Source organism: Strix aluco, chromosome 4, assembly GCF_031877795.1.
Source record: "Strix aluco isolate bStrAlu1 chromosome 4, bStrAlu1.hap1, whole genome shotgun sequence".
In the NCBI taxonomy this organism is placed as follows: Eukaryota; Metazoa; Chordata; class Aves; order Strigiformes; family Strigidae; genus Strix; species Strix aluco.
This window is the reverse complement of record NC_133934.1, coordinates 101,498,218-101,520,875: the sequence shown is the minus strand read 5'-3', so window position 1 is coordinate 101,520,875 and position 22,658 is coordinate 101,498,218. Positions and strand designations below refer to the sequence as shown.

At 38.6% G+C, this 22,658-nt stretch overlaps 2 protein-coding genes across 20 annotated transcripts in view; one reads left to right on the top strand and one right to left on the bottom strand.

The window, feature by feature from the left end:
* HECTD1 (HECT domain E3 ubiquitin protein ligase 1) overlaps window positions 1–1,879 on the top strand; it is a 64,573-nt gene extending 62,694 nt beyond the window's left edge. For all 13 annotated transcript variants that reach the window (XM_074824567.1, XM_074824562.1, XM_074824566.1 and 10 more), the window contains 2 exons: window positions 444–588; window positions 929–1,879. In XM_074824567.1, coding sequence (XP_074680668.1) covers window positions 444–588; window positions 929–1,066 — 283 coding nt within the window. In that variant the 3' untranslated portion in view covers window positions 1,067–1,879. The remainder of the gene's footprint in view (window positions 1–443; window positions 589–928) is intronic.
* Window positions 1–22,658, bottom strand: part of AP4S1 (adaptor related protein complex 4 subunit sigma 1) — a 28,531-nt gene that overhangs the window by 1,209 nt on the left and 4,664 nt on the right. For 5 of the 7 annotated variants that reach the window (XM_074824575.1, XM_074824577.1, XM_074824573.1 and 2 more), the window contains exons 2-4: window positions 18,746–18,946; window positions 17,214–17,300; window positions 16,004–16,069 (exon numbers count right to left, since the gene is read on the bottom strand). In XM_074824575.1, coding sequence (XP_074680676.1) covers window positions 16,004–16,069; window positions 17,214–17,300; window positions 18,746–18,883 — 291 coding nt within the window. In that variant the 5' untranslated portion in view covers window positions 18,884–18,946. Of the gene's footprint in view, window positions 1–3,120; window positions 3,886–12,846; window positions 12,871–16,000; window positions 16,070–17,213; window positions 17,301–18,745; window positions 18,947–22,658 lie in introns of those variants that run through there. The other 2 variants (XM_074824578.1, XM_074824579.1) reach the window with 2 other exon arrangements.

The window sequence follows — 22,658 nt, the reverse complement described above, 5'->3', positions numbered from 1 at the left end:
TACATTTTTCCCATTTTTTTTGCATGAGGATAGAAATGAAATCATATAGAAATTAAAGTGGCTTTTTACTACAGAAGTGGTACAGAAAAAAAATCTTAAGATTATAGTTAGTTGGATTCTTCTCAGAGAATAGGTTTGAGCTCTTATCTACTTCTCTACCCATTCATACGCAAGATCCCCGAATAACACTTGAAGATAAATATGGAGAAAAGTTCTTATTTACCTATGTTTTTCTGTGTAATACTCAGCAAGAAGATTAAAGAAGCATTTGTATGGGTTTGATGATGTTTTATTCTTAACTCAGTACTGAACAGGCACTAGAATATTACAATGACTGCTTAGACATGACTAAAGATCGTAATTGTACTGTCTCAAGTTAAGGGAAATTTAAAAAACACTCTCTTGTAATGTTATCATAACTAATTATTTTAATTTATTTAAAGCCCTGGATTTCTTCGATTTGTGAGAGTCTTGTGTGGTATGTCTTCAGATGAAAGGAAGGCTTTTCTCCAGTTCACCACAGGTTGTTCAACTCTCCCACCAGGAGGACTGGCAAACCTACATCCCCGGCTCACTGTTGTACGCAAGGTACGGCTTCTTCTTGTTGCCCTTCAAACCAGCTGTTTTGGCTTTTGAATGTAATCGTTGCTGCATTAAGAAATGATACTGGGTTTTTTGTTTAATTTATGACACTATGCTAAGCTTTCAGTACTGTCCTCTGTTTCAGGTTTGTTTTCTGACTTCATATTTGAATATAAAAGAATTAACATACATGCAAATATAAGTTGGTCTGTAGCTTTCCTGATGCGAGTGTTTCTTGACAACTGGTGTCATGTGTGCGGTAAATGCCATGAATTAGAGGGCCTTACAATTTTTAACCTCCATATCTAGTAGTGTGGACAACAGTAAAAACTGTTCTTTTTCTCAGGTTGATGCTACAGATGCAAGTTACCCATCTGTGAATACATGTGTGCATTACCTAAAGTTGCCTGAGTATTCTTCTGAGGAGATTATGAGAGAGCGCCTGCTAGCTGCTACGATGGAGAAAGGCTTCCACCTCAACTGAGCCACGGACTGCAATACAGGACATGAGAAAGTGTTTTTTGATACTAGCGAAGCCTCTTGTGTTTGTGTGCAAAAAAATATGATCTCCACGCTGTGCTCTGATGAGACTTGCCTTTTTTTTCACCTGTGAGGCTTTAGGAACATGTGGAATAAGTTTGTTAGCTGCTAATGACAAAATAAATCCTTGTAACTTCACAGCCAGCAAGAAATTGGCACAGAACACTGTGTGATGCTTCAAGGGCTTGCACAACTGGAAATTAAGGTGGTTCTGTTTGACTGTTCCAAAGAACAGATCATCAGATTTTCAGTGTTCACTGACACAAATTTCTAACAGTGTATTTGTGTAAAGTTTGTCATTTAATACCTTGTACACTACAGTTGCCATCACTGATCCCTGTTTTGCTGGCTTTAGGCTAACTGGTCAGAAACTTGCTTCCTTAAAACTTAGAGTTAATGGGCATCTCCAGCTTTTTTTTTAATGGTGCCTGCACTATTGGAGTATTTTAGTGGGTTTTTGCATATAATCATGCACAACCTTTTTTTTCTTTTTTCTTTCAAGTGGGAATATATTTTGATTTCTTAAATGCCCTGCTATAAAGATCAAATCCTTAAGTGTGTTTGTGCAGCTCAACAATAAAGCTATTAAAAAACACTGGTTCCTAGTGCAAGGCACACTTAAAGCAAGTTTTACTTTTGGTTGTATTTTCTTTGTATATTATAAACATTTATTTAACTTGTTGCAGTTTGAAGTTTAAAAAAAACACCCAATGTGTAAGCTCAAAAGTAATCATTAAAATGTTTGCAACATATAAAACTGTCTCCTGAATACTTCTTTAATACTTACGTTGATTAAATCTGTACGTGTTCTGAACAATGTGCCATACTTTTTTCCAAGGTTTAAAAGAACTAGATGGCAATAACTGATCTCACAAACTCATTTCTGTGCTCAGATCTTTTCAGAATCACACAATGCAACTTTTTAAGAACTAGTCTGGCAGTGATAACACTGTATGTGGCAGCTTTTGGTGCTCTTCAGTGGGCCCATGTGACCTGAGGTTAATAGTTCTACGTTGCATTGGCACAAAAACTGGGTCAGATGATGCAGCTGATTCAGCTGTACTTGACACAGAGTGCCTGCCTTGGTTTCAGCATGTGGTGAGGTATTTATAAAAAGTGGCTTACAGTAAGATAAAGCGAGATGCTAATATGTCTTTAAAGATATTTAAGCCCTTGGGATTGGAAAAGAAAAAATATTTTAGTTGAATCTGTGTGTTAACTTTTGTTCTGTGCCAGTTCTCTTTGGTAACAGTCTTTTCTTGGATGACTTCTGAGGGAGATCTTGCCAAGATTCTGCCTCACACATACAAATCAGGCTGATGCCAGATCTCTTCCTGTAGCATTATTCATAGGACCTCACAGGCATTGTCTTTGCAACTTTTCCCAATTCAAAATGGAAGGGGAATCTCCACCCCCCCACACACTCCTGTGATTATTGTGCTTCAACAACAGTTGCATAAACCTTGTGTACAAGTGTCTGCTCCAGATTCAATGTCAAATTGTTTTGCTGAATGTGTTGTTATTTTAAAGCGATGTGGACTGTTCTCCCACACCACACTTCACTCCCTGCTCCTTAGACCCTGGTTCTAGAAACAATTCAGATGTGACTGTTCTGTGCTTTCACACAGAGCTCATGCAGGATGTGCTCTGTCAGTATCACGTTATGCCTAGTGTTGGTGTGGAGGTTATGAGGGAGCCAGATACCATAATTTTAGAAAGCTAAGTGAAAGTAAGCTCAGATGGCGAACTCGTCAGTGACTTAGCGCAGTACATGGGTATGAGTCAGCCTGTTGTATGCCTGTGAATGCAAGTTAGCCTAGCTACATCCTCCTACTCAAGGAGGGAGACTTGATTTGGTACCTAGCTAGTACTAAGAAACTTGCATATCTCGTTACTCATTTTTGTAAACGTTTTAATTATAATGCATGAATACACTGGTGTGCCACAATAGAAGAGGTTTTGTGTAAGTTATGAAGCCAACATGATAAAATGTCACCAAACTTTTAATTATCTTTTATTAAGTGCCAAATAGTTCTAGTTACAACTTGCACAGTATGCAGGAATATTAAATACATTTATGCGTCTGTTACTTACATTTTGTAACCATGACTTGCATGGAAAAGGGCTTGAAATGAGGTTTTTGTTGAAGGATGAATCTAGTTTAAAACTGGTCATAAAAGTTACAGAACTTTAATTTACTGTACATTTGTATGAAAATTAAAAAATCCAGTTGGTGCTTAAAGGAAGCACTGAAACTCGGTTTTAATTTATATTTCCATATTTCCTCTCTTCTCTTAGGTCTGGCACAGTGCTATGTAATTCAAAGTGATACCTAGATGGTCATGTGTAAGTTTCCATTACATTATCCTCAGTCAGTTTTAAAAAACGTTGACTGTTCTAGAAAGACTTCTCCTTGGTCACTAAAGCTGCATCTGAAATTGAAGGTTCTTTGAAACTGAAGCTAAACTTCATGTTTAGCTGTACCTTTCCATTAGGTATGTAGGGTATAGGAGAAACAGGAAATATTTTCCAACTAATTTGAATATTGTATGAGTTGCTCTTACAACATCAGAAAACTGCTGTCGGTATGGCTCTTGATGTTTTGTAAAATGCTGTAGTCAGTCTTGCATCTTCCTAGCTTTCTGCCACTTTGTCAAGCACAAACAGAGGGGCAAGAATTCTGTTCCTGTTTGTTTCCACAATGCAACCATTTAGCACCATTTCATCCAGAATGATGTGCACTCTGTCCAAATTGAACATGATCTAGAAAAATTTCAAGTTAAGTATACTTTGAACATGAAGATAATTCAGAGGAAATCTTAGGCACCTTAGTCTTTAATCAAAGTTTACAAAATTAGGTATTTCTTCATTTATTCTAGTTTATTGGGCTGTTTATTTTAATAGACATAGGGAAACAGTTCAACTGACACTTTTTTTCTGACCACAGAGATGTCAAAAGTTTGTAGTAGAGAAGCTGAAGTCCCAGCATTATCCCATCCTGGAAGATTACCACGTAGTAGTAAAAGCAAGGTAAACTTGAACTTAGATGTAGGTGATTCATTTTACTGTCTGGCTGAGTACGACATATTGCTTAAATATAAAATGTTATCAAGGGATGACAGCTTTGAATGTGAAGATGTAAATATTTTGTGTTCTTAGAAAAGTAATTGTCAGTCAAATTCTTAAAATCTGATTCTCAAATTTTCCTTAGCCTGTTACTATTTGATCTGCTTGAAAAAAGCTTAAGAGGAAATGGAGATGGGCATAGCAAAAAAGCCGGCTGGGTCCATCTGTTTGGCCTAACTAACATGCATATACGTACTCAGAGGCACAAATAACCCGTCCTCTGCCTCGCTCTCCACCTGCTGCTGCTCTTTTAATAGTACTCTTCACTGCACTCAGCAGATCTGCTTTGCCTTCATTTTGCTCCTAGTTCTTGCCTGCGTATTGAGGACAGCTGCTGTGGCGCTTGCAAGATACTTTACAGTAACTTCTAAATCTTTCAATACTTTTTTCCAACTTTGATATGAGTCTCTTGAGTGCTGTCTCTGCCCGCTACGCTATTTTTGATGCTATGGTTTGAGCTCAGGAAGGACAGCCTGGTTTGCTCTAGTCCTTGTATTGATGTTAGCGGACTTCCGTTCTGATCAGCGGAGTTGCAAGAACCAGGTTTTTGAAGGCTTCAATGTTTTCCTCTGCTTAGCGTAATAAAGCTTAAGTCTCATGTTTGAACATGACTTGGGCAGTTAAGAGGACTGCTCTGCCTCATGAGCTCTAGTGGACCTCACTACAGCTGTCTGCCCTGCTGCTCTGCTGAAGAGCAGGAACAGTGCGAGTACTGAACTGTGTGTGACAACAGCTGAGGAGCCACACCACCTTAAACCACCAGAGCTGCGACAACACAAGCTCATGAAAGTGAACAGTCTTAGGTCTGAGTTCAAGAAATGGATTTAAGTTAAGTAACATTGAACATCTCCATGCCTAGTTGTTTAGCACCTGGCTTTGAGAAGGGAATTCCTTAATCTGAGTTAGCAATGAGTGGTGAAAGCCAGACCCATCAAACAGTTCACGGGTTCTAGAGACCGAGGGCTGAAGGCCATACTTGGGAATGCAGAGAGGGATTTTTCCATGATCCTTTCTCTCGGATTCAGAAGCCCAAGTCATTACTTCAGGCAGGTAATGATGACGGCCTTGGCCTCTTCTAAAATGTCACAGTAGAGGTGTTGCCTGCCTGAAACCTGTAGAGGATGGAGGCTGAGCCTGTCCTCAGCCTGGGGAATTCCAAGCCACCCTTCTCTGGGCGCTAGCATAGCTGAGTTGGGAGCAGCTGCACCTGCTGCCTTCTACTTAAGGTTTTCCTGCTGTCTGTAAATGTTCCTGAGTATGGCAGTCTAGCCCAGCGATGAGAGAAGCTTAAGTTTTTCTCCCTGTCTTCTGCATATGTTAAAGCAAAAAGAGGGGCACAGAGTATCTCATGTCAGCCTCGTGTGTGACCACTCTTCTAGAGGTGAGAAGTAGAAGCTTGAACTTGTTCAGGCTGAACCGTAGGCTGAACCTGTGTGGTCAAGTTGACAAGAATACAGCTAGCAGGCTGTCACCTTCCGCTGCCATTTCGAATTGCCGTGAGTGCTCTGGGCTCAACTCAGTACTACCGTGTATTTGTGCAGAAGGGTGAGCAATTGTATTGCTGCTCCAGCAAATACGTTCTGGTTGACTGAGAGCACAGCGTGTCTACGTACGTGTAGGAGCAGAATTCAGGCCCCCAAATAACTTTACTACTAGTTACTGTTATGTGAGGAAGAGAAACTATAGCTGTCAACAGGATCTTGGGTATGTCCTTGGTTCATCAGGTAGCTTCTAATTTGCTGGCCTAAACTTAACACCTAATTTAATTCTAAGCTGTATTTTAAATACCAGGCTTCTTCCTGAGTCTGACCGTAGGCCTAAATTGCTTCTAAAAATCAGACTCATGCCTTTCAATATGGGGGAGCCATACTGTCCTTAGAACTTCAACAGTCTGTCTCTGTGGTTCCAGAGACAAAGATGGTTGTTTTACTTTACTTGGCAGATTAAAGTCTTGAGACAAATTTCCTATGGTATACTTTTCAAGTATTTTAATCTGAGAAGTTAGGATTTTTGTATTCCAGTAATGTGACAATTTTTAGAAAGACAGCTCTTCTGCTGCTGCTTAGTTCACCTCTGGCACTGCTCTACACAGGGCAAGAGGATCTGTTAGTGAAGTTAGATCGTGCCATTCAGGTTTCAACAAGTGATAAAGCCAGCTCCTCCTGGCTTTTAATTTTTACATTCTACCACTGATTCACAGTGCTCCAGTTTCCACAGCAGAGCAAGAGCTCCTGTTTCTTTGAGGAGTCCCAAGGATCTAAAACCCAGAAAACTGGATCAACCAGGATCAGATGCAGCAACTTGCCACTCCCACTTTATTTTTCTGTATCACCTTGTTTAAGAAAAATTTAAAACACTGCTTTAGCACTGCTTGTTCCCCTGCTGCATTTCCTAAAGAGCTGACACCGTGTCAAAGGAAAACTGCACCCACACCAATCACCATCTTGTAGCTGTTCCACTCAAACCCAATATGGTTAAATGAGACATCAAATTCCCCTGCAGGGCTATGCCAGGTTATTTCAAAACTGGCCTGCTCCGTTACAGAAAACCGTGCTATGATTTTTGTCCATCTGTAACCTGTTCATCTCACAGCTGTCATTCTAGAACCAGCGCTTTCACCTGCAGTTTAAATGGGGATACTAATGTCATTCTGGAGAGACCTATCATCTTGATTTTGGAAAGACCCAAAGCATTCTTTACCCTCTACCCTCAACCTAACCTCCCGGCTTCCTTTTTCTGTTCCTTTCCCACCTCCCTTTACCATGCTGTTCTTGGCAAACAGGCCGACCGCACAGGGAGCAACCTTGTTTTTTCTCCCCTTCCTACAAGTCTCATGACTGTGCTCTTCAGTTACATTTTGTCATACCCACACTGCTGAGCGATTCATGTCTGAATGCCCTGCCCACTGAGGGATATGTATCTCTGATCCTCAGCAAGGCTCATCCTCCCCACCTGTCACTTGTTGGGCAAGTGACCCCAAATTTCAGGGTCTAAAGCCCTGAGGTCATAAATCCACACCCAGCTGAAAAGCAACAGAGCAAACCAGTTTGGGCAACTGGCAACAGGAAAAAGCTACATTGGGTGTGTGCGCTGCCATGTGCTCCACCCAGAGCTGTCATTTAAGGTCCTGCTTCCAGTAAGAATCCTGCCTGCCCACAAAAGAGGATTAAGGGACTTTCACTAGATCCGTGCAGAGGCTCGCAGGAATTTTTAAACAAGTATGCAGAAGAGAACAAGTATTAATGTCTGCATCTGTAGATAAAAGTCTGTAATAAAAGTTTTCAGAACACCCAGCTAGGAAATATTCTAACCAGTCTGTCAGCCTAGGCAGAATGTGAGCCCTTACTGTCTTTGGTTTACAGATTTCAGTCAATGCTGTTGTGGCTGTGTGCCTAGCAGGAGAAGTAAATGGCACCTCCTATAGCTGGTATTTAAAAGTTATGCTGGCTTTTGGTAATTTTAAGAGCTGCCCTTATTAAGGGCATTAATGGCACCTTCCACTATCACAAAGAGTTGTTATGGCACATACATGCTAAGAGGAGGTAAATGTGACAGAGTCTTGTGTCTCCTTCCCCAGAACATTATATAGGCAGATAGTTAAGCAGGGGAGAAGGGAAGGAGGAAAGGAAAAAGGCACATTTAGGACTTGCATGTGATAAGTAGCTTCTTCATATAGAGGCATATTAAGATATCTCAGGATTTTCCAGGCAAGTCATTAAGGGTGTGTCCAGTGAAAGGGAGTGAAAGGGCTCAAATAAATGAATTTCTAACAATTATTAAGACTAAACTGTGATGTATGAAAGCTTTGCTTATGTTTTGCTTTGTTTCTCAAGGACTCCTGACTCCTCAACTGTTTCCTTAGGTCCCTTTGTCTGTTTAGGTAAGATTGAAATGCTCGTTAGGCTCCCTACAGAAATCACTGATGGCAGACTCAAGGCCTTCAGTGGACACTTGGGCAACTCCTAGAATGAGATAAGGGGGCTCTAACAAAGAGACACAGGAACCCTATTATAGGGAAACTGATTTTGCTGACTTAGGAGACACCTGGACTTTACTTCACAGCGCATGCTCTGGAAAGAGGGTCAACTAGCGAACACTGTGAAGAAGCCTACTTATTCCCTCCCCCAACCACTGAAGGCCCTCACTCTGTTTTCACTTGGATTATGCAAATAAGTTCTAGGAACTCATTATCATAAGACACCCCTTTCCAGGAAATCTAATGAATATGTATGATTTGTGTGTATGTAAACTGATGTCCCTTGCTAGCTCTTAGGAGCCCTTATGGTGGAGAATCCCCAGGGCAACTCCAGCGCTGCCAATAAAAGAATAACTGCTTAACAGTTATACTGGATTCTGACTGTTAATTTCTTTGTTTCACCAGGCTTAAGAGATGATAAAGTGCAGCCAACACCTTGTGATCAGGTAACACACCCAGGAGCACAAACAAAAGCTCTGTAGATTACGGCACAGGTACTTACAGAGCAGATGGTTTGCTACTTGAATATACAGCATTACAGAACTTTGATTTCCATCCTGGACATTCATCTTCAACTAAAGATTAGTTGGGAGTTGCTTCTTTTTTTTAACCTAGACTCACACATTCTAGCTTTATCTTCGCTAACATTTGCTTTAAGTAACTTTTAGCCTATCTACTGGCAGGCAAATTTTAGGCACCGAAACCTATTTAATGCTTTCTAACCATTTCTTCCTCAAATGACTATGCTGACATTAAATAGGAGACAAATGGTCCCTTCAAATTCTGTGATATTCTAGAATGAGTTTTAAGCGAATCCTTATAGGCTTCCATTTCATCCGCTTATTTTACAGTACAACCTGAAGTGTATCCTTATAAATTCTCAGACTAAATTCATCATTCAGTTTTCTTACTACTTCAAGGTGCTGTGTTCTGGAAGTGTTACTCCACAGAGGACTGAAGAATACAGTTGATTCACAGGAAGCATTCCCTGTATCAAAGCTTTTTATCTATCCTAGCAGCAGCAGCAGCTACTTGCAATGGAATGTAATGTTTTTTTTGGATCAAGACAACATTCTTCAAGTGCTTGGTCCTAGAGCACCCTGTCTTCCCCCTCCCCTCCCACAACAGGAACGTAAGTATCTGTTTCTTCCGTAAGTTAATAACGTGTCTACAAGTAAGCTTTGCTTCACCAGTTCAAGCAATAGAAAAGTCACTTTTTGTAATTTTAGAAACTCTCATGCTTACCAGCATATCGTTTCCTAGAAAGCTGCTGCAGTAACACTTGTGTTTTTATAGTGTCTTTGTTATGATCACACCAAGGAAGTAGCTCCTACACCATCCAAGCTGGAGTTCTAGAGCTACAGAAAATCCCACCCACTTACTTCATACACGGAAGTGCGGCTCATGTAGCACTATTAACACATGAGGAACCAACACCCTTAGGACAATTTCAGTACTTGTTCATTCAAGTGACCCAACCTCACTACTTACAGACACTTTAAAACCAAACCAAACAACTTTAGAAATGTTATGTCATTCCGTCATAGGTACACTTAAGTATGTGACTGGCTCTCGGAATGAAAGTGGACATCATACAACGGTAAATGCTTTACAATTCACACATAAAAGCTTCTGCAAAATCCATGGCTACTCTGAAGTAGTTAATTGGCTAGTAGCTAATCAGTATTCATTTTTGCAGTATGCATGAAATGAGGTAACTTTGCAATTGTTCGTGCCTTGTCTAGCACCACACCCCCCCTATATCACACATACATATGAATACTGTGTATGAATCCTGCTGGGCAGGGCTGGACCTAGTCTCTGCCTTGTGCCCAAGGTGCCCTTCCCAGCAGCTGACTCCAGACTCGAGCCTTGCCACCAGCTACGATGCAAGTGCCCAGGGTGAATTCGGGTGTTTGGATCTAAATGAAAGCTGGAGTCCCGCGTTAGCAGGAGCTGCGTTGCCGGGAATACCGGGGTAACGTGCTGCAGCTGGGGAAACTTTAAGTATTGGTGCGTGTGCTGCAGGCTTAGTGTGGGCTCCAGAATATTTCCACTTTGTGATGGTCTCAGCCTTTAGTTTTAGTTGGGGTTTGATCTGTGCATGGGTGAATAGCCTTCAATGATTATCATCTGTTTTTCACAGGTTTTGATTTCATGGAATTTCCTACTGCTTTTTTCATGTTAGTAAACAGCCTACGTAGAATAGCTACTATAATTTTTGAAATAAACTTCCTATGGATCTGTACACAAAAATAATAGTGCAGAGACAAGAAATCATGAGAGTCTTCTGCCAGATACTCTGTCGACAAAGACTGTGTAAATACTACTTGGTGTTCACTGTTACAGACCTTCTGACTGTACTTCCTCCGTTAGATATTTTGCATCCAAGCTAACCGTACTGAATATAAGAGTTAGCATAAGACTACTTGGTGAAAGAAAGGGTTTAATCCCAGGTGGGGATATTATCCTACACACATTGAAAGGCATATTGATGGATTATTGCTTGCACTGCATTAACAGCAAAGGCACTTGTAGTCCAGATCTGATATTGTCTGGGCCTACTGTTCAAGCTATTGTCAAAAATAAACACAATTGTGAACAGCCCACTTCATCATTATAGCTCTGCTTTATATTTAATCGTTGAGCGTATCTCACTTCATTTCAACTATTTTAGGTATCGTCTTAACTTATGAAAAACTCTTCTTCCTAAATGGCAGAATTATTTTATTTTTAAATTGTTTTATTTTAAAATTGTTCCTGAAATATATGACATAGAAAAGTGCATTTCTGAATAGAAAAATTATGTACATCATTCATATGTTATACATGCTGAGACATGAGCTTTTCCAATATTATTTCCAGTACTATCAAATACGATAGTAATGCACACTCCTATTTTCCAAACATTTATATTCACACCCTCATGCAGACGAGACCCATGTAGAAGGAATTTCTACAGGAACCATTCAGACACCGTATTGCACCTGTTGCAAGCATTACTGTTGACAAATAATGCAACAACTGCTCTAAGCAATGCAGACTAGCACTGTATGCAGAAGCTTGCTGGGTATGTATCAGCCTTCCTCAGCTATTAAATGGACTACTGGTGGTAACCGTATGTGTGTAACTACAGGAGATTCCTCTCAGTATGAAAATGATGACCAGAGGCAGGCAGAATTTAGAATCAATCTAAGATAAAAAGAATCAGGTAATTGCAGACTCAAAGTACACCATATGGAAACGCAGGGGACTATTTTTATGTATAATTACTGAATAGGTCAGGTTGGTCTCTAATTCAGCAAAGCTCAAACACAAGTACACATAGTTCTAGTCCTTAACTAGAATAACTGAATACAAAAAAATGTGGTTATACAATTGCTCAGAGACCTTAAGGGTCCCTTCATGCTGGAATTTCATTATTGCTCTTTTAAGTGAATTTAGGAGTGTTATATTCATACCACAGCATTTTGGGAATTTGAGGAAGGAAATACAGACAGTATATATACACATACATATCCATACATCTATATTGAAGTTCAGTAAATGAGACAGATTTCCAGCATGTAGCAAGCATTAAAATATTTACAAAACTGAATCTTTTTTTTCATTCAGTAAAGAAGTAAGAACAGTTACAAGAAAAATTACAGCATTTTTCTACATTATTCATATGTACTAATTCTTAAATAAGGTAAATAAACTAAATTACAGTACTTGTTTCCAGGGTGGCAACTGTATTTCGGGTGTATAATTGAAACTCTTTGTACCAGTAGATCTGCATTTCACCAATACCAAACCTAGGCATAAGGATTGCTGGAGTAGTGAGCAGGCAGTGGAACTGGAAGAACTGAGGAAGACTGCTGTGCTACATTCTACTAGTTTAATTTTCTTTGAATTCAGTATGGTATTTTATTTACTTGCTATTTGTGTTTAATTGTTCAGACTGTATTTTAGTATTTGTCTGTATTTTGTTTTAGTTCAGTTTTTAAATTATATTCTAGTTAATACCCTGCAAATCATACACATGAAAATACAGCTGTGTAAGGGGAGGGGCGGGAAAAGAAAAAGGTGTCTGTGGCAATGCCTGGTTTCCCAAATTTCCTCATCCCAGGCTTTTCTCTCAATTGATACAGAAAGTATAACTCAGACTTTCATGAAGCAAGATCAAAGCGCAAACCTAATCTTACAATGATGCTATTGCTATTTGGCTCAAGACACAGCTGTAACATTCAGTTCTTATTACTGCAGTCATTTCGATATCTATTTTATTGTAAACTTAAAGAAAAAAGTAAAACCCTGACATAACAGTTAAGCCTGAAAGTTCCCCCATGAATATAACTTTTCATGGCTAGGTGTTAATGGTACTTAGTTCTCTCTAAGCAAGCTCTCCCTGTCTTACCTTAAATGGTACCAGGCTTATCTTAATGACTGAGGATTTAAATAGGTGACCTTCATGAACATCAGCCATGCTTTCAGAAAGGTGCCAAAATGGTGCTACTTACTGTAAGTGCAAAATTTGTGAAACCTCTGCAATTGTCTTGACTGTTTGACAGTCAGTGCTATGAAGACAGCATGAACTAGAACATACACCAAAAAGAGATAGACAAATGCATTGCTGATACTGAAAAGGATACATCTAATTCACTCTGCAAGGAAAAGAGATAGACAACCATTAGTTACAGTTTGATCTCTCATAGTCATTAAACATTGCACATCCCTTTAGAAGATAGTCTTCAAAATAATGATACAAAATTTCAGGGTGATTCAGATTTCTGTTCTGGACTGTACAATTGCATGTTCTTTCCTGCAACACTGCCTTTGATGTGTTACCTGCCTCCGTAACAAAAGCTAATGTTCTGAATTTTTTACTTAGAAAAGCCCACTGAGGTCACCCACAAGTGACAATTTAAATATACACAGTGCCATCTGAGTGAGTGGGTGGAAAACCAGCATCTCTAATCATGGCAACTCCAGCCCTATATTCTCTCTTCCCCTTCTGCAAAAACAGGATGTTAATGCCAAGTTTACACTTTATATAAAAACAGTGTTAAAAATGTTGCTGCAGATCATTTCAAAAGCAAAATCTAGACATTGTATGTACCCATGACTGTGGTAGCCATGGCTGGATATATCAGGAGGGGGAAGGCAACTCCAAGGTTTGGATCCTTAGCACTTCTAACTATTCTCCAGCCCCAGCAACACAACTCTTTACATAATCATAGTTTCCCTTCTAGTCTTGGCCTGGATTTACCCCAAGTAGTTTTATTCATTTAACCGAAATGCCTGAGTTAGAAGCCATTGTGGTCTCTCTGCAGTCAACAGAAGAGATGGGTATCTTCAACAGTTGACTTGGCACACTTGAGGCATGACTCACTTTCTCGAGATACTAATTGGTCTCCACTGCTGGTAATGGGATCTTAGGATGACCAAACTTCTAACTTAGGTGCCTCAGTTCAATCTCTAAATTTAGAAACAATTAATCACAGCCTCAGCAGTTAAGATCTTGCACAGTTGGGGTGGAGCTTCCCCAGTCTCTGCTGAAAGAGGGAATCTTTATCTGCTACCGAGGGAATTTAGTTTGCTAACATGGTTTCCGTTCACAGTCTAACCCTGGTTTTAGGCAGAGTCCCCACTGGTAAAATTGCTACTACTTTTATGGTCTACAGATGCTCTAAACTGGATGAATTACGAGTCTAGAGGTCTCCGCTGAGTGACTCTGCCATTCTTCAATTAGAAATTTTTTTATACATCACAAAAATTTTAAGAGCCTGATCAGTTTAAGTTTCCTCAGCATTAAAAAGTAGTTGAAAACACTGGGATACGTATTCTGAACAGTACGCAGTTTTCCCTGGGTAGCCACATAAAAGTGAAGGGGACTGAGAATTACATCTCACAAGTAACTTTGAAAGCTTTTCCCCTAATTCTGTTAATGTTTGTTCTGACATCTGAATTCAAGCTCTGTAAACTCCATTAGATAAAAATAGAGTATGTGAGAATGTTTAAAGCTCACAAGCCTAAAAATAATAGATGACAAAATGTCCTTCTAGAGCAGGACAGATGTTCGTTCCTTTCCCAGAGTTCTGTCTCCATTGTCATCATCATAATTTTGGATTCTGCTAAAATTCTGCAAATCCTAAACATTAATCCATAATAGTACAGACTTACAGACTTCTGGCTCTGTGGTTCCTGCCAGAAACCCCAGCTAGAATTATAGCCCTCTTCTTCAGTGCTCTGCCATTTATCATGCTATATGTTATTAAAAATAGAACCACAGACTGGCATGAGATTTTTTTAACCACCCCCTTTTTGGTTCCCCTAGTTGTAAACCTGAAATGCTATGGAAAATACAAAAAACTATGGTATGATGAATTCAGCAAATTTCTAACAACTATCAGTGGTTGGGTTATATATGTGGTCAAGGAATTATATATACTACATTTATATGTATAAAAACTACATCTATTTTTGCTCTGCCTCAAGTGAAGAAAATAAAACTTGAGAAGTGGTTGGCAACTATTAGCTCAATTAGATAAGTAAGATGTGACTGAATTTTATTGTGCGTTTCTGTGCTGCTGGGATCAAATTGCATTCCTGGTTATCACTGCTTAGGCTAGGACTGAAATCATAACAGTTTTAAGAGACAAATTCTGAACTTAGTACAGTCAGAAAGTGATATACTTGATACCAGCAGTTTCAACAGGCTGGTGTGGCGTTAGCTGAGATAATAGCCTAAAACATTAGCCTAAAACATCTAAACAGTGAAGGGTGCAGATGACTTTTTCAAGCATGTCCTTGAAATCACAGAGGGAGCTCTGCCCTGTCGGCTGTGATACTAGGACTGGAAAACCAGTTCCAGACCCTGCATACTGTTCTCTTGTATGTATAACTACCAACGTAATACCCTCAAGCACATGGACTATGGAGGAAAGTCTATCCAGTCCTTTTTTCTGAGAGGGATATCCAATACATTTCAGCATAGATAAACTGAAATTGTGCCAAAGTATGATGTCGGGAAAATTGTTTATAACAAGATTATTACAAACCCTATATTAAATAGCACATGTTCTAACCAGAATTATAATGCTGCATTTTCAAACTTTGTAAAAACAAGCAAACAAAAAATCTCCCACCAAAAGGAGCAGTGTCATTTTAATTGGAGCCATGTCTGATGTTGAATCCTTAATGAAATGACTCTATATAATAGCTGTTTATCAGATACTCGCTCTTGCAAGACAACAATATGGGGAGCACAAGTACGGACTGGTTTTTGAGGTTTCCTTTGCTCCATCCCTCTGATCTTGTTCAGCGAGAGTGATGTCAGCTCCCTGATTAATGCTTATACCGTCTTTATCATGAATGAAGTTCATTTGGGGGATGTAATGCTAAGAACGGCAAAAAAGATCTGTAAAGAAAAACCTCTCTATTTCTTCAAAATGTATAAAATGCCAGTGGCTAATTTAAGAGTAGATGACCCAAAGAAACCCCTGAATATAATCATATGAAAACATGCTTTTCTAACATAAATATTTCTGGTGTTCCTTGTCTGATGATTTATAACCCATGTATGCTTTTACTTCTCTGAAAAATCAACTAATACTGGGTTTTTTCCCCCTTCTTTTTTTTCTTTTTTTTTTACAGCAGTAACATTAATGCTAAAGTATTCCAAATTCTAAATGTATATGGCAAAAAAAGATTTCTCTGATTTATTCCCTGGAATGACATATTCACTAAAGCTTTGAAAGAGAAGAAATATTTCATAATGATTCAATGTCTCACCACTCTGCTGAAGTATTTGTCCAAAACTTCCACAAAATTATGAATTAGTTCATATACTGCCATCTCATTCTGAAATTAAATTAAAAACAAGTGAATATTGAAAGAATAGCTAGAAAATGTAGTATTATTCTTAGCGTTATTTCAGTTTGGGGTGTATGGAAAGCAACTAGAAAATATAAGACCTATAATAAAATGCACCAGCTCAGGCCACCACAACGAGCAGAGGTGTGGTTACCCAGCAGAGGCACAGTGAGCAGGGGAGCGTGCCGGCGCAGAGGCTTCAAGCCAGCCACACAGGTAAGCACTGCAATACCCAGCGGATTTGTCTCACCTGGGCTGCTGCCATCTCATTGCATCCTTTGTTCCACCATCACCCAGGTTAGGTACTGAGATAGATGCAGCTAACCAGGCTATGCCTACCTGTGCTGAAGTCACACCAGCCAGCTGCAGCACAAAGCCAGGCTGTGCCGCAGCAGTACAGATGGGTGATCTTTGTAGCAAAGCCAAAAGAATTTGCCCCAAATCGCATGCCATTATAACCCTGACTTGAAGATGCTGTGGCAGTCAGCAGCTACCTTCCACACCACCCTGTTAAGGTCTCCAATAGTAAGCTTTGAATTAATCTCTGAGAACTGGGAATCAATGTAAACAGTAAAGCCATGCAGGCTCAGTCTGAATGCATGAAATAACAGTACTTACCAATTTTCAGATACAATAAAATTCAGAATTTTTTTCCCCCTTTTTTAAAAAATACAATAAATTGGCATCTTTCTAGCTGATAGTATGGAATTTTTTTCTTTGACCAAGGAGGTTAAAAACAGTGGGCAGTTGGGAAGTCACCACAGATAAGACAGTTGATGTGGCTGTAATGCTAACATTTGTTGAGAAACCCCACTTCATGTAAATTCCTGTTTAATCAAATAAATTAGCAAAGTTTAATCAAACATAAATTTAGAAAGCAGAATCTGTGTAAGGCTCAGGAAGACTGCCTCATGATAACAGTTCAGTCTACTGCTACATAGACTAAAGTCAAACATACCACATTTTCCTTTATACCTCTTTTTATTTCACAGAAATAAAAATGGGGATTTTTTTGCAATGATTCCTTGAAATTCTCTAATTGCTACTGCAAAATTCCATACTGGAAGACTTGAGCTCTTGCCTGTGTTAATCACTACAAGCTTTCCTTTCAAGAGGATATATAGTTACTTACCTCCGTCTCATTGATTCCAACGACTATGAAAAGGGCTGCATACTGTCGGTAAACCAGCTTAAAGTCCTTATATTCAATGAAAGAGCACTAGACAGAAGCAAAACAAGTCATATATAGTAGTTGCCATTTAAGCATATGACAGTATTAAGCACGGAGTGCTCAAAGAGCCTAAGCTTTCATGTTCATAAGGCCCACACAAAACAATGGATTTCCCAAGATCCACCAAACAATTTTGATTTGAAAGAAATTTGGTAGGGTAACTATTACACAAAACTTTTCATCTACTGGCAGAAAACCTGCTACCACTTTTTAAATTGAAAAACTGGAACATACAGAACTGAAGCGACTTGTTCGGGGTTATAAAGCAGTCAATACTTCCCCTAAATTTTCATTTGGCAGCACTTCGAAAAGAGACAACCTGAACGTCATTTTCATATTTAAAAAATGATCGATATTTTTACATAAAAATTAAGAGTGTTAGACTTCCAGACCCAGGGGGGAAATTCACGTCTTTCACAGTGCTGAATCCAGCAGATGGTGCTGTTATACACTGCTTTAGGAGATGCCTAGTCCTTTTTTTTAAGAATCATTTTGCTCAGTCCTTGAAATGGCAGCATACTGTCAGTTCTTTTGGTGAAGCTTCTCTTTGGAGATGCTTTGCAAGAGCATTACGGAAAAGGTTAATTTCTTTAGCCACTGTCAAGTCTGTGAACTAAGGTACTTTATAGGAACTACTATTTTTTCTGAGGTCTTCTAGAATGAAATATGTGAGGACCACTGTTCAATGACATACATAATTAATGAAAAATAAAGAAGCTGACTTCAGAACACAACCCAAAAAACTCCACTCATAGTCCAAGTCACAGATTTCTCCTTCAATGCAAGTCAATTTGCTCAAAAGTTTTCCTATGTTTGGTACTTTTCTTAAAAAACCAATGGCTCAATTGAGCAAGCCACGAATGGCTCAACTTTCATCTAAGAAATTGTCCAACTTCTGAGTTTTCTGACTTTCTTGCAGAAAGTGTGAACACTTTTTTGAATAAAAATGCCTAATACAGAGACCTAAAAATTTGTGTTTCTAAAAACCCCTCTGTTTTAGACAGTATTTTCATGATTTGGAATCCTCTCTCCTAAGTTTTTTGTTTAAACTTGGAGATGTCAGTACTATCCCTGCTACCTTCCAGCAAAGCAGCAGTAATCTCTCTCTGTCGAGTTCTACCAGACAATCAATAGCAAGATAAAATAAATTCTTCCCAGACTTCTGAGCTTCTTCAAACAAACAGGAGGAATCTTCATGACAGTTATACACAAAGCTCCAAAATCTCTGAAAGCCTCAGAAAAACATATTTATTCAATGCAGAGTAACAGGTCAACTGGCTGAATCTATAATCTAGAAACACGGTCTTTTTCCTCATGGGTACATACGAAATAATGACCTGCAATGAAAACTGATGTGTTTTCAGAATTACCGACATGAAAGCTATGAGATGTTGATAAAATAAAATGGCTGGGGGGAAAGCTACAAAACTTACCTGATCCTTTGAACGAGAGAGACAGTTTTTGATTACTTCAGCTTCCAGCATTGTCCGTTTATTAATTTCTACATGTTCATAATACCTAGAGAGCCTTGTTTGACCTTGTTTGTTTACCATAAGAAAAAATTTTATCATTTCTTTTTTGTTGATCTCAGCAGTAGATTTGAATATGGAGTGCAGGAATCAAGAAGAGTATTTCTGTGAAGAAAAAAAAAAATAGTAGTATGCCCAGGAGTTATAAAAGACTTCCTAAAAGCTAGCCAACCCAGATTCACACATATTTAAGACTGAGTTTACTGCCAAAACATAGAATATAGGAAAAAAATCTATAATCTTTTGCATGCATCCCATGAGTAAAACTCCACTTTTTTCCCACACAAATAATCACAAACTATCTAATACATAATAGCTTTAACATTATCAGGCAATTTAATTTTTTTGTAGGACTTGGGGATTTGGAGGAGTAAAAAATTACTTCTTTAAAACCATAAATCTACTCACTATTTTCTTCCCACATGCTAACTGGTTTGAGAACATTATCAGAAATTTGCCCAATACCAAAACATAAGACCAACACAGCTCATAAGAGCAAAATTGGCCTATGAGCACTTTTTTTTTTTTTCCTTTTCTGACTTGTATTTAACAATTTCATTCATACCATCCTGACATTAGATTGGAGGGAGAGAGGACAAAGAGAAATGCATGGGCCACAACATATGACCATTCCTTTAATGCAGAATGAGAGCCTCCTAAATATTTGGGTATCAGCAGTATCAGCACACATCTTAAGCTGGACCGGGAGCCACTGAAATCTATTTTCTCCCATCTTAATTTCCTACACTAATGCAAAAGGTAGATACTGCACTTAATGAAAACTAAGAGTGAGTCTTTGACAGCTAAGGAGAAACCTGTTCATGTTAATTACTCAAAACAGCTTAATCTCAATCTAAATATTAATCCACACAACACCACTGAAATACAGTTGTAGATTGTAAATATGCCACATGCAATGTACAGTGAAAAAGGCTATTAAAAAGAGCACAGCATATATCAGAATCTGCTTGCTAAACAAATGAAATCTTTCATGTTTTGAAAAGCATGCAAAAAAAGGTAAACTGCAGATATAATTTTTTGAAATAGAAGTTCTGGGTTATTTTCTTTAATGCCAGAAAACAGTCACTGTAATGTTTTCCATCTGACTCTATTTGGATCACAGATTTATTTGCCCAAATGCTCTTGAGGTTTATGCACTGGAAATACAGCAACTACCACAAAAGCTATTTCTTTATTCCAGCTCTGAAGAACTGCTCCTTGCCTGGTGCAAATATTCTCTCCTAAGGTCTCACAGCTCCTGTGAGAAAGTCCAAGCTCAAAAAAACATCAGGAATTCACAGAACAATACAGTGTAGCTCTTTGCATAAAACCAGTATATCGTAATGCAGAAAAGCAGAAGGGGAAAAAATACAAAAACCAAAATAGATCTTTGAGGCAGCAACCTCATTGGCATTTAAACATATGCTGATTTTTCACAACAAGGCAAGCTGCATAGGTGCTGCCTCCTATTATTAGCAACTTGAATAAACTGGCTATATACCACTCATGAGTGATAAAATCTAAATCTTTTGTGACAGTGACACAGAAAATCCCAATATATTGTGCTGACATTAATTATTGCTTACTTCTGATTCATATTGGTCACCTAATTATTTTCTGAAAGAAAAGCCAACTCTATTAGCATCACTTGGATCTCAAGAAAGCAATCCCATTTTCCTCACTGTACTGTAGTTTACACCATATACAAAGAAGTTTAGAGTTCTATACTAAATGTATCTTCTCTAATTAGACTGGATACTGAGAATTCATTTTGTAACTAAAGTGACACCTCCAGGGAATAGGAGTCCAGGATCAATCCTCAGGACAAGAGAATCTGTGTGGAATGGTGACAGTCTCAGAGCTTCCTCAGCTCTGCCTGGCATGGTAAAGTTTTGTCATGTCCAGAACAGGAACGCACTTTTGTTGATTCTCTCCGACAGAAGAGTCATGGATGCGGGTCAGCGGGCTGTGGTGGTGCATGCAGCTTGTCCACTGCACCCCAGGCTTCTAACTAGCACAAGTTGGTCTCTGAGAAAGAATGAACCAGGTAATTAAGACAAAAAAGGGCCTGGATGGAAATCTATGACAGGATCTTCACTGTCAGATGGCAGCTTAGGTTGACATTTATCACTAAATAGGAGAGTACCATCTATACAATCTTTTCTGTGTTTAATACATGGCTCTTTTTTTTCCTTGCTCTCTTTTGTATTGCTGCTTGAAGTTAAGAGTTGCAATAAGAAGAGATGTCTTAGTATTTTGAGGCACAAAGAAAGGTAAAACACTGAGATGACTTAGTCATTTTTTGATACAAACCTTCCAAGAAGTAAGGATAAGAATGAAGAACTCGTTCCAGCTCAGAATGAGGCACTCTAGCAAGGGCCAACCTCAGGAGCAAAAGAAATCTGAAGCTTTAAAGCTACTTTAAAAAGGTTGAGGTCTGAAAGAGGAACAACCTAAGAAATGCTGCCCATTGTTTTAATGAAAAAAATATCTAGCTCATACAGAGGAGAGCAAAAGCTACGCACGTTGCTCCTACTGACTGCAAAATATGCCTGTCCAAGCTAAACAGATAATGACAGTGACATAGACAGCTTTTCTTTTTTCTTCTTAGTTTTATGCTTCATCTTTGTGTTTGGTACTGCTGAAGCATGAATTGATAGTCCTCTGTTTTGAACAAGTTGTTTCCAAGTTATTTTAATAATTTAGTCACAAATGGTACTGAGCAGCGTAAGTCCTGTTCTCAGAAATCAGCAAGTTGCACAAATCCATCCTAGAAGAGTAAAAACCTCAGGCTTAACATGTCTGCAGATATTCAAGGGAAACCTGAGAACGGGAGGACAGTAAAACTACCCCAGGAGCACTGACAGAGCTGTTGTACTTTGAGTTACTGTTAAGCAATATGTAACAGAAAAAATATATGAAGAATTGATACGTATGGATCCTATTGCAGGATTGGCGCCTAATCCTAATTATTCCTTTATTAACCTTATTTTTCTACATGGTTAATCCCTTTCTGATGTTATGACTATTTTATCTGCACGTATTCTTATGAATGGCCTGCGTTGTTTCACATATGAAAATACTTTAGACCAGACTTTTTCTTTTTTTTTTTAATCCTCACAAATGCTCTTATCCAGAATAGATATTAAAAAAATGAATCACGTTGTAATGGAGGTAGAACCATAGTAGTACTCAAAAGTGTTATCGGTAATTTATGAGACAATCATTATTCACAGTGTTAGAACAGGTGATTAACACCTGCAGGAAAGAGGTCCACTAGTATTACTAGTCATTTCTGTATTTTCCCGCCAGCCCCAAAGATACCTTCCAAAATTTTAGCCAGAAATTTTGCTCATTTAAATGGCAGCACAAGTTTTGTGCAGAAACACTGGAATAAATTTACATGTACAAATAATAAATTTTTAAAAATTTACAAAAAGCATGCAAGCACAGCAGTAGAATCTGACTTTGAGAATAACACCAGTGTTAAAAGTATCTTAAGGGTTTTTTTATTCCCTCTAAAAATAATTCTGAAAAAAATCACTTGTAGTAATAAAAACATTTGCTTACACAGTTTAGGCAAAAAAAAGGAAATGACTGAGTTTTGTTTCTAGCAAACAAAATTTATTTCTTCTCCTATCATCTTGGCTTTCAGCTACAGACAATATGTTAAAATTAGTTTTGCATATATAAGATGTAAAGAAATCTGTGAAGTATAATAAACAAACAAAAAGCATATCTGTGCATGTTGATGGGTGGAGAAACTCCCCATTCCTTCATCAAGCTCTACGTATTTGAGAAGCTACCTTTTATGATC